The following is a 12,528-nucleotide window of genomic DNA, read 5'->3' on the forward strand; positions in this document are numbered from 1 at the left end:
GCCCTGAATCCTTTTGATAACAGCAAATACTTAGGAAATGACCCATGTATTACAGTTGTCATGATTATGCAGCAAAATTAAATTTTTGAAGTGCAGTGCTATTCAGAACTACTGCATTACAACAAAAGTCTTAAAAATTATTTTTTCATGCAGGTAGCATACAGCGGGTAATTACAGTGCATCAGTATTGGAGTGTTTTTCTGGTAGAGAGAGAGAGAGAGAGAGAGAGAGAGAGAGAGAGAGAGAGAGAGAGAGAGAGAGAGAGAGAGAGAGAGAGAGAGAGAGAGAGAGAGAGAGAGAGAGAGAGAGAGAGACCATAATTTTAGGTGAGCAGCCCTTTAAAAGAAGATTTTAGGTAATGGTTCAGTTAGCACAATTATAAGCAGGATGGATGACACCTTGGTCAGGTAATTGTTACATTTCAGATAGTTTGCTCATTGCTCAATGCATCTATGAGCAAAACTAAATGATTAATTCTAAATTAAGCAGATGTGTTTACTTGTCTGAGTATATCTTTGTCTCAGGGTGAGAAGCTATCTTGCATCTGCTTACACATATGTATTCAATGTAAAGCTGTGCACAAGCTATATGCTTATATGAACATCTGATATGTCTTCTCATATTGTTACACAAAGACTTCAGCGTGCTGTTCGTTCTGAAGAGATTTAAACAGTGAACTACTCAGACAGCCCATCTGTCACTATTAAAGAAAAAATTGAAAGAGAGGGAGAGAGCTAGGGGTGGGTTGGGGGAAAGAGGCAGGGAAAACAAGTAGGGAGGCATGCAGGTAAAAGGCAGGAGATCGAGGGAGAGCGCCACTCAGTGATTTGCTCTTCCTCTTCCAGACTGAGTGCTTTTAGATTATTCCTCTAATTCAGTGCTTGATTCTGGGTTGTTGTAGTGAATGAAACAAAACTCAATGCATTAGTACATCACTACAATGTAACACCAATGGCATGAAATCATACACACAAAAATATGCTGTGCATTAGTGGGTACAGCGTGTGCTCTTTCTCTGTCCATGAAATAGCACTGAAACATGGTCTGGGTTCCAGACAACACTTTTTATTTCTTTTTCATTAGGTTACCCTAACCCTGTCCACAAAAGCTTCTCAACTCCCTGCCAGACAGAGTAGAATGGAACTCTCTCTCTCTCTCTCTCTCTCTCTCTCTCTCTCCATCTATCTATATATCTTACTGAGTGGCATTCTAGAGCATCAGTTTTGTTCCTTGGATGAAACAGTGCTCCATGCTACTGACATTCTGAGCTACTTCAATCATTCATAGACAAAGAATGTAATGTCCATTAATAAAAGTAAAGGTTACACAAAATAAGATACCAATAACAGCTACAAAGTAGGAAAAAGTTAAAAGGTAAGTCTAAACTGATATTAGATTAACATTAATTTAGTCAGGCAAAGTCATAAATAGAATAATTAGCCTGACACACACGACAAACACACACACATATGCACAGAGAAAAATGTGCAATGTCTGATTCCTTGTGCTGGTTTGGCTGTGTATAAGCACAGAGGATATTCTTAATTGCCTTTTTCAGACTGAGGTAGCTGCCACTGAATTTTAACCCTAGTATGATTGATGGTGGCTGTATTGCCGAGGTCAACCAGCCTTCTCAAGTCTGGTAATTCCACACATAGAACAGTGCTATGCCCTTTACACTACAGAATGCCCATTTCAATACCTTAGTGTAGTAGAATTCAGAATCAGAGAAGAGAAGCACTGTGCCCATGAATTGGGACATTCCAAGTATACTATACCCAAAGAACCTACACTTAAAATGACAGGGATAACCTTATTGCTGTGTAATTAGCACCTGAGGTTGCAGTTTTGATGGTTTTCCAAGCATGTGCATTCAGACACACACACACACACAAACATACATCATATGTGCAATGCATCAGTGCACAGAAGATGCCTCAAACACAGCCAGTCCCATTAGAATAGAAGGTTACAGAATATTTTCTAACACTCCCTTTTCGCACTCCCGCTTTTTTCAACCAGTGGTTCCCTGCCTCTGCTTTCCATCACCTCTCTCCCGTCCCCTCTCCAGCCCCCCCCCTCTCTTGCCCCCTCTCCATGTATTCTTGCTCTCCTCACTAATCACACAGGCTCTTTAAATAGCCCTCAGGTGTTACAGTTTGGGACATGAGCTGTGGTGTATGTGTGTGCAGAGGGATGTGAAAGGAGAACACGAACAATCTGGGACAGGAGAGAAATGTGACCCCTCCCCTCACTCCTTTTGCCTTTCCCCATGTCGCCTCCCTTTCACTGTTTGTTTACCACACTATTTGTGTTCACTCTCCCCTTTTATTAAAGAACAAGGAGAGAGAGAAAACAGAAAAGGGGCATAATGACAAGAAAAAGAGAAACTTCAGAATAGCTATTATTTCCTAATAATTAACCAAATACCATCAGTGTCATACATACACGTACATAAAATATTTATTTCTTTGCTCAGGTACTCAATCTGTCCAATTACACATGACCTGACAGAGAACCAGATGGAGTCTATATGTAGATTGGAAAGGTAATTATTTTTGTGCACCTCTCTGTGTTTGATTCATCTGTGTGTGTGTGTGTATGTGTGTGTGTGTGTGTGTGTATGTGTGTATGTGTGTGGGAGGAGAATGTATAGCATTTTTCCTAACATAGCCAAAGAAGGAATGTCTTCTACCTTCTGAGAACAGCCTGTATGGTGTATGGTGACAAATTATTTGTCTGCTATTTAAGTATAATGTTTTTTAAAAAAAAATACTGTACCTCAATGAAATAAAAGGAATTTTAACCAAAAACAATTTAACCCTTACATATTGATTTCCACACAATTAAAGATTTTGAGAGTTGATATTACTAGGACTTCAAGGATTTTTGTAGTTGAAATGATAGGTTTTCTGTTTCAAAGACACACACACACATACACACACACACACACACACACACACACACACACACACACACACACACACACACACAGAGTTGGTTGGCTGCTGTAGAGCTGTCAGGAGGTTATAACCTGGACTGAAAAGATACAGAAATAAAAAGAGTGAGATAAATAGATAGACTTTCCTTTGGGATGGGCTGTCAAGCAATTTCCTTTAACATCCATCGACCAAGCCAGAGTTTGGGGAATTACTTTCCATCCTTTCTCTCCCCCTCCTCACTTCTTCTTTTGCTCTGCCACTCACTTTTTCTAGGATTTTATTGTTTCCTCCTTACATTCCCATTGCTTATTTCTTCCAATTCTCCACCGCATGTCTAACAATAAAAATCAGAACTTTGCTTTTGCTGAACAGGGCTCCTCTCAGTCTAACCAGCTTCTCTAAATGAGGCATCCAGTCAAGAACATTTTTTTCTCAAAACTGTTGATGAGTTCTCTTTTGAAAGATACATGCTGTACAATATGATCATGTTAACTTGTTCAATTATTTGACCCATGTTATTAATCTGTTTTTGACACATTGGTAGAACAATACCAGATGCATCCACCAGAACAATGTTAGAAGTATCCAACAGAAAATTGGTTATATAGTGAAACCACACTGAACTAGAGGGTGTGTGGGATTGATATCATGCTGAAACTGCATTTTCTTTTTCTGGTTATGTCATGCTGCAGTTCAAAAACAGCCAGAAAGGAGCAAGCAGGTTCATTTGTTTTATGCCACCCAAGGAGTAGAAGACAAAATTGCAGTTTTTGGGTGATGGTCTTTAGGTCTAACTCAGGTTTAAGGGAACATTCCATTTATCTTAAAATACAAAAAAGGTTCTGATGCAAACCAATAAAAATCCATGCACAAATTAAGTTATATTTGTTTTCTTCTTTTCCACCAACACTAGATAGGGTATTGGATGACACGCGTTTTCTATCAAGAGCAGTTGGTAGCGAGGGCTTCAGCTTTGTCCCAAATGACATTGCGGGTTTGCAGCTTGCTGATGAAGGTGTGGTAGAGCCCATCGTAACGCCTTCTTTGGGAGACAGCTGTCATCTATTCTGATAATGTACCCAGTTAGTCACAGGCGTTGGCAGGCAATGATGATGTTGAAGCTGGGCAGCTTGCTTTGTCAAAGCACTTCTGTGGTCAAAATATTGGATTTGTGGTGTCCTCCAAAAGCCACATTGATGGAAAAAATTTACAGTTTGGGTGGTACCTGCTGACACATTACAGACTTCACAGGTGTGTATTGCCATTGAGCTTAATGATAATGCAGTGACTGGTCTTAATGTGGCCTGAGAAAAAGCAGGCTGTGATGATACGATCATTGACAGGTTTCCAGCCAATTAGTTCACATGTTGCCGCCACTCTAAAGCCCAGTCCAACATGTGGATATATTGCTGATTATTGGCAGAATACAGCATTTTCTTATTATCACAGATTTTTTCTCTATTTCCAGTCCAATGAACCATGTTGGTGCTTAGTATGTACAGCCAATAGATGGCAAATTTAGTAGATGCTTGAATCATCCACCCTCATAAAGGGTCTGTGCATTCCAAGTTCCAATTCATGTTGTATACTTTGTGGTGCAAATAGGATTCAATATCAGGCTTTAGAGACCACCATGGTTTTATTTCCTCTGCTGTAATAGTTGAAGCTGCAAAACCCACACCACTTTGCTCTCTGTTCAATTTATCTTGTTTTTATAGTACATTGTTTTGTTTTTTTTTGTTTGTTTTTTTGCAGGGAGAGGTTGCTGATGTAATGCATTACCATCCTCCTTTCACATGCGGTTTGAGTTTTAAGTTATTAATACCATATTACTGAACAAAAATGGCTATTAACTTGCTACATTTACACTAAGTTTTTTAAAGAGGGTACTTTATATTCTTACTTCAGTACATTTGTAAAGTCAAATATGCATGTTCCCTCAGCTATATTCATCCATGTTCATCCTGTGACATTTTTAAGTAAATTTAATTCAGTACAGATTTCGTGTATTTCATTGAACTCCCAGTATTGCCATGACCTGGACTGTCAAGTGTGGCAGGGTTACTGAAATCCCTATACAGGGCCACTGTGTCGCTGTGTTTTGCTTCAGTTAGCCAACTGGTCAACAGGAAGTAGGTTGACACAGTCAACAGCCAATGGGCAAGATTTCCCCTGTGGGATGAAAGGGGAGCCTTAGGCAAGAGATCCAGATTATTCACACAAATTATACTAATCATAAAGTACTCACCAATTCCACAGTGACTCTTGTTATACTCATTTGCACAATATCTAGCTAATACAAAAACTCTCTTGTAGCTACAACACTTGACATAACTCAGCTAGCTAGCAAATCCCACACTGTCATGATGTTCCTGCTTCAGCATTGCAGTTCCCATGGCTTTGAGTGCCATATGGTTTTGTTTTTGTTTTCGTCCTGTTCCAGCATATCCTCTGGTCTCATGCTGTGTATATCCATATCCTTCATTGTCTTTAGCTGTGTCTTGTTTCCTCTGAGATGACTTCTTTTCCTGTGTCTTGCTTTGTATGTAACCCTTGCTGTGATTTCATTTTGTAGTAGACTTGCTGTTAAGTACCTTTGGTGTGATAGGTTCACTTTGTTTTTGTTTTGTTAACTTCTAGTTGTTGTTATGTTACATTCTGGTTATATTCTTATGACACCATGCTACCCATCACTGTTAAGTTGTAAGGTTAAAGAATTTATATTTTATTAATATAAATAATAAATTATTAAAATAAATGTGTACCACATCTGACATTAATTTATACATACCTTAATTGAGGATATATATCGTTTGAAGTTGGCAACAACTTTAAATTTTTAAAAAAAATTTTTTTTTACAATTAATTTGGAGAGATATCAGGTTTTGGATATACACTCATTGGCCACTTTATTAGGTACACCTTGCTAGTACCGGTTTAGACCTTCTTTTGCTTTCAGAACTGCCTAATTCTTTGTGGCATAGATTCAACAAGCTGCTGGAAATATTCGTCAGAGATCTTGGTCCATATTGATATGAGAGCATCAAGCAGTTGCTGGAGATTTGTTGCCTGCACATCTATGATGCAAATCTCCCACTATACTGTATCCCAAAGGTGCTCTATTGGATTGAGATCTGGTGACTATGGAGGCCATTTGAGTACAGTGAACTCATGTTCAAGAAATGAGCTTGAGATGATTTGAGCCTTTTGACATGGTGCACTATTCTACTGGAAGTAGCCATCAGATGATGGGTGCACTGTAGTCATAAAGGGATGGATATGGTCAGCAACAACACTCAGGTGGTGGTGTGTAAACAATGCTCAAATGGAAATAAGGGGCCCAAAGTGTGCCAAGAAAATATCCCCCTTAACAGTACACCACTACCAGGTTGAACAATCGATACAAGGCAGGATAGATTTATGCTTTCAAGCTGTTTACATCAAATTCTTATGCTATCATCTGAATGTCACAGCAGAAATCAAGACTTGTCTCTCTAAGCAATGTTTTTCTAATCTTCCATTGTCCAATTTTGGTGAACCCATGTGAATTTTAGCCTCACTTGCCTGTCCTTAGTTGACACGACTGACACCTGGAGTGGTCTTCTGCTGCTGTATCTGCTTCAAGGTTCAATGTGCTTTGCATTCAGAGATGCTTTTCTGCATAGCTTGGTTGTAATAAATGGATATTTGAGTTACTGTTGCCTTTCTATCAGTTCAAACCATTCTGGCAATTCCGTTCTGACCTCTGACATCAATAATTTTGCAGTTCTATTTTAATTATTAAATGTGATCCAGTGAAATAACTTGTTAGTCTTTTTACTACAAATGTTTTTACTTTTAATTAAGCAATAATTTAAACGACTACTTCTACTTCTACTTGAGTAAATATTATTTTAAAGTAGCAGTACTTTTACTTTTACTTGAGTAATTGTTGTTTTTAAAGCAACAATGCTTGTACTTGAGCACCATTTTTGGCTACTCTACCCAACTTGCTTACTGAATTTCTTTTAGCATTAAATCATAATTTACCTTGGAGCCTTCAATGTGCAGTTGATTTCAGAGACACATGTTTAAACGTATTTAAGATATTATTATTCTATGACCCATAGAAGTTTATGGGAGATTATTTTTATGGTAGTTTTTTAAAATAATCTATTTCCCACAGTGAAGTGTGCAGATTTTTAAAATTGTTATTATTTTTTTTAGAAAGACATTGGAATTATTATTTAGAGTTATGGCAATCACTATGACAACTTGTCCGCTCCAAAACAAGTTCAGTTGTGGTTTAGTTCAAGGGAGAAACAATCTGGTACTTATCAATGAATGCAAAGAAAAAAATACAAGTGGAAGTGTCAGGTGAGATAGTTAATGTAAAAGAGCTGTTTATCTTAGCAGAAGGCTACAGTAGGCTATTCAACATATTGAATGATTTGACAGAATTCTTTTTTTTGGAAATATAATATTGCAGCATATGTTTTCTATCTCTTGCCACAGACAGCAATTTCATCCTGGCCAACGCACAGGTCTCAAAGGGATTTCCTATCGTGTACTGCTCTGATGGTTTCTGTGAGCTCACTGGCTTTGCACGCAGTGAAGTCATGCAACAGAGCTGTGCTTGCAAGTTCCTGTATGGACTGGAAACGAGTGAGAATCTTATCCTGCACATGGATTCTGCACTTGAGGAACGAAGTGAGCTGAAAGAAGAAATAATATTCTACAAAAAGACAGGTGAGGAAAACGTTTAGACTGTTTTGCTTACAATTGAAAACACATTCGGCTACATAAGCCCTGGACATTCTATTAGGCCAATGCAGCTCTTTTTTTCAAACATTTACACGTTTTTTTTAGTTAGGCTTTTATTTATTTAGATAGATTAATTTACCACTACACTATCAGCACAGCTCATATTTAGAAATTTTATTAGCATAAAATTATAATTATTTATCAGTAAAGAACTGTAATTCTTACAGACCATTTAAGGACTTTTTCATGTATAAAATGGTACTCAGAACCCAGCATTTCTATAAAAGGCTCTATTTTAATTTTTTTAAAGATATAATTAATAGAGATAATAATTTAGACCCTATCAATTCTTTCAGCCAATACTATATTCTTCTCCCACTTTGTTTACCTAACTTCAGAAGAATATCAGCAGGAAAGGTGTAGAATCAGCAGGAAAGGTGTAGAAACCTTTTGCTTGACTGAGCATCCCTGGCACACTCTTTTAAAAGAGGGTTTTTCATCACTCCTTTCTGCCCTTGGTAATAGTGAAGCTCTTTCTGATGTGGAAACCTTTTTACAGCAGCTGAAAGCGAGCAGATGGAATTCCCCCCGAGGCTCCCTGTAAGAGGCTGCTAGTGAGACACACACACACACACACACACACACACACACACACACACACACACACACACACATATATACATACATACACAAAGACACTCAAAACCACAGATCACCACCCCACATGCACAGTTAATGCAATGGCCTTGTTCTTACTATAATAAAAGTTCCCTAGTGATGGATTTCTTCATTTTTGTTTTTTACTTTGAGTACTGTTGGGATTTCATGGCCAGTGATTTACTTTTAAATGATCATCATGTTGTGTGTGTGTGTGCATGTGTGTGTTTGTGTGTGTGTGTGTGTGCTATGTTATATTCTTCTTCTCCATTATAGGTTGTGTGTTCTGGTGTCTGCTGGACATTGTACCCATTAAGAATGAGAAAGGAGATGTTGTTCTATTTCTAGCTTCATTCAAAGACATTACAGACACCAAGGCCAAAGCTATTTTTGAAGAGAAGAAGGAAGGTTAGTGAGTGTGTGTGTGTGCATGTGTGTGTGCATGTGTGTGTGCGTGCATGTGTGCGTGCGTGTGTGTGTGTGCTTGCATCCGTGAATATGTGTGTAACTAATCTCTGCATGGTAGTGTGCAAAGATTTGTAAAGGTGTTTGGAGGTAGGGGGTAGTGCATGTTTAAGGGAGTTGTTAGTGAAGGGGAAACACCTTCTCCGCCATGGTGACACAGATCAGTATTGGCCTTGAGTCTTTTTGGAAAGGACACTGTATAGGAAATCCCAAGATCACCCGACTCTGTCTTATTGCTCAAGTGTTACTCTCACCTGTTTTTGTCTGTACCTCTTTTCATATCACCACTTTCTCTTCTGCCCCACTCCAAGACACTTCTGCATTATGGATATCATTATCTTTTCTTTGTATGTCCTGCTCTGTCTATGTAATGCTCTATGTCCTGTACGTCCTGCTCTATGTCCTGTTCTGTCATGCTTTGTCTATGTTCTTGTCTGTCTATGTCCTGTTGTATGTCCTATTTTATGTCCTGCTATGTGAAATTGGGGGTGGGCTTGGTCTATTATTAGCACTGTACTGCAGGGCTCTAAGATGACTGCAGTCTGTTATGGATGTCTTTCTGCCTCCCTCCTCTGCTCAAGCTCATAGTTTGGAATGATCTTCACCCACTGCTAATAACCCTTACCACCATCACCCCCTACCTTTTTTGTTTAGCTTACTTGCCATCTCTAATCTCCTTTCTCTTTGGGATTCTTTTGGTACATAGTATAACAGGGCCTCCGGCTACTGATGATGTCAGATAGGCTGTCTTCCTCTCTCTTCTCATTCTAGCTATAGACACATAGGGCACACACATGCAGCACTACAACTACAATGTAAACAATGTAAATTTCAAGTTCCTTCCTTTTCATTACTGAATTGCTTTGTCATGCTGGTGATTAGCTTTATGTCCAGCATTTTGGAATGGCCTTAGGCTCAAGGTTCAGGTTAAGCAGGTCAGGTGTAGAAAGAATTTCTGTAGTGTCCATAATTGTCATAGTTCTGCATCCACTGATGGGGGTCAGTACAAGCTGAAATAAGCCATGGAGAGTAAATTCTAGGTAAAATGACCCTGGCCTCTTATTGGCTATTTGTATGAAACAGCAAGAGCAGCTTTCCTTTTGCATCATAAAAGCAACTAAATTACTTTCAGAATTACAAGTGAATTATTTCTATTCAATGCACATTTGTGATTGCAAAGTTCAGGAGGATGAATGTGGGGGGCATAATGTGTTAAATAATGCTCCGAACACCTTACATAAAGGTCCCTTTATATTGGAAATGTCGAGCCTTCTTATGTAATACCTCAGCAGCATCACATTTATGTAAACCTTCATTCAAAACAAACTTCTTATTTATGAAACAAGATTTAGGGTAAAGATGGCCATTCTGGTGCTGGGCAGTGTTTGAAGATGTAGACTGAAAAGGGACTATATAAATGTGTGGGACATGGATAAAGTAAACAATGGAAAGTGATTTATTTGAGTTAATGTAATGCACTTCTTCCTCTGTGTATTGGTCGGCTTGAGAGTGGGAGGTCGGGTGTCCTTACAGGACTGTACGTATTTCTGTTTTCCATGCATATGCCCTTCTCCAGAGTGCCATCGTGGGCGGGTCAGGGGCAGGGTCAGGGGCAGATCTCAATTTGGCTCTGCCCACCTGCGTGCTGGCACTGTCCTCTACCACATCTCAGGACACCTCCACAACAGACAGAAGCAGAGTAAAATCAAACTCAACAAGGTGAGAGAAGTGAGTGAAAAAGAACATGCATGACAGAATGAGTGTTGTTTTTAGCCTTGTTTTTATTTTTGCTGTAATATACACTGGAATTATCTTTACAGCCTTCCAGTAAGAATACTGCAGTCATACACAGTTAAAATTCCCTCCACACTCATGCTGTCAAATTACAGTTCATTTTAACAGTTAATGTACATGTAGAGGTTTAAAATGAACTGTTTCTAAACCTAAAGTTAATTGCCTTCATCCTTAACTGTTTACCCTGGGTGAATGCACAGACAGGAACATTTGTATTAAAGATAAATATGTGAGTATTTTAGGTAAAGTGAGTTGGGCTAACCCTAACCCTCCAGAGAGCAGTCAGATTATCTGCAAGGTGCACACACACTGAGTTTTTGGAAGTTCATAAACTCATTTATATTAAAAAATAAAAGGAATGAAAAAAAACCCAAAACAAAACAGGAAGCTAATGGCAAAAAGTGAGATGTTATCAAAACCACCTGTACAACAGCTCCACACAGCACACTTGGATGAAAGGGAAACAGAAATTTCAGGAAGGGAAAGTAAAACTGATGTTGTGAAACATCTGTAAACATCTCTGAAAAACACATCCTTTCAGTGCCCCTGAGGTTCTTAGTGTGTAACCCTACACTTGTTTCCTCTTTGTCATCTTGGTATCAGAATGTGTTTGGTGATACACCTGCACTGCCAGAGTACAAAGTTGCAGATGCCAAAAAGTCGAAGTTCATCCTCCTCCACTTCAGCACATTCAAGGCTGGCTGGGATTGGTTAATCCTGTTGGCTACATTCTACGTAGCCATCACTGTGCCATACAACGTCTGCTTTATTGGTGATGAGGACCTGACACGCAGCACAACTGTCAGTGACATTGCTGTGGAGATCCTCTTCATCATTGGTGAGCTCAGTCTTGAAATGTGACCTCATCTGCTGCTCAGTATCTGAAAAATATTCATAATTCCTCCTATGTCTTTCAGGCTATAGTTCAAGCGTTGATTAGTTTATCAAACCACTAAGCCTTTTCACATAATTACTGCATAGTTGCTGACTTGAAATCTTCACAAAGGCCCTGTACACCAGAGAGTATAAAGAGATATCACTTAGAATCTGCTGAGATCCTCTGGCGTCTGAATGTGCTGACTCAGTGCTATTTCTGACTCATTGCAGACATCGTGTTCAGCTTCCGCACCACATATGTGAGCAAGTCGGGCCAGGTGATCTTTGATGCACGCCAAATCTGCATTCACTACATGACCACCTGGTTCATCATTGACCTGGTGGCTGCACTGCCCTTTGACCTCCTCTATGCCTTTAATGTCAGTGTGGTGAGTGTGGGCAAAGATTTCATGCTCTTGTTATTTTATTACACTGTGTGATTTCAGTGGTCTTATAAGGCTGGTACAAGTCACACAGTATGTGATGATGCCAATAAAACTTTGGTAGAATTGCATTTCTGACTGTGCTATATTGTGTGTTGTTAAAGTCACACTGTATAATAAAGATTCTGTAACAATAGATGTGAGATGAAAGCATATGTCATCAATGGGAATTTCATGTAACCCGAAGACGTCCTCTTATTGTCCCATGAGTTTCATGTCACCCAGTAATGACCTCTCATTGCCCCATGAGTTTCACACCACCCAATGACGTCGTTTCATTGTCCCATGAGTTTCACGTCACCCAATGACATTTCATTGGTATCTTGTAGATGAGCCTCTTAGGAGAGGACACACTGCAATTTTGATTTAGTTATAGAGGCACTATACCGGCCGCTGCGAAATATGTCACACTGTGCATTTTGTGTACACGGATCTTAACTCACAACTAAAGATAATCATATATGATGAGCAATTTGGCACAGGACAGCAAAATTAGGCTGATTATCTCACAGTGTGAACCCAGCTTAACACATTCAATCTAAACCTGCAGTAGGAGTGCCAGAGATAACAACATTACCAGACTGCAGGTGTTTTGATTAATTACTCCA

At 39.1% G+C, this 12,528-nt stretch overlaps 1 protein-coding gene across 1 annotated transcript in view; it reads left to right on the top strand.

Annotated features, from left to right (window-relative positions):
• Nucleotides 1-12,528, top strand: part of kcnh8 (potassium voltage-gated channel, subfamily H (eag-related), member 8) — a 47,837-nt gene that overhangs the window by 1,262 nt on the left and 34,047 nt on the right. Inside the window, exons 2-6 of the mRNA XM_081706134.1 lie at nucleotides 7,437-7,670; nucleotides 8,619-8,750; nucleotides 10,384-10,526; nucleotides 11,205-11,439; nucleotides 11,709-11,872. Of these exons, the coding sequence (XP_081562260.1) occupies nucleotides 7,437-7,670; nucleotides 8,619-8,750; nucleotides 10,384-10,526; nucleotides 11,205-11,439; nucleotides 11,709-11,872 (908 nt within the window). The remainder of the gene's footprint in view (nucleotides 1-7,436; nucleotides 7,671-8,618; nucleotides 8,751-10,383; nucleotides 10,527-11,204; nucleotides 11,440-11,708; nucleotides 11,873-12,528) is intronic.

Source organism: Electrophorus electricus, chromosome 2, assembly GCF_041902795.1.
Source record: "Electrophorus electricus isolate QZ-2024a chromosome 2, ASM4190279v1, whole genome shotgun sequence".
Lineage (NCBI taxonomy): Eukaryota > Metazoa > Chordata > Actinopteri > Gymnotiformes > Gymnotidae > Electrophorus > Electrophorus electricus.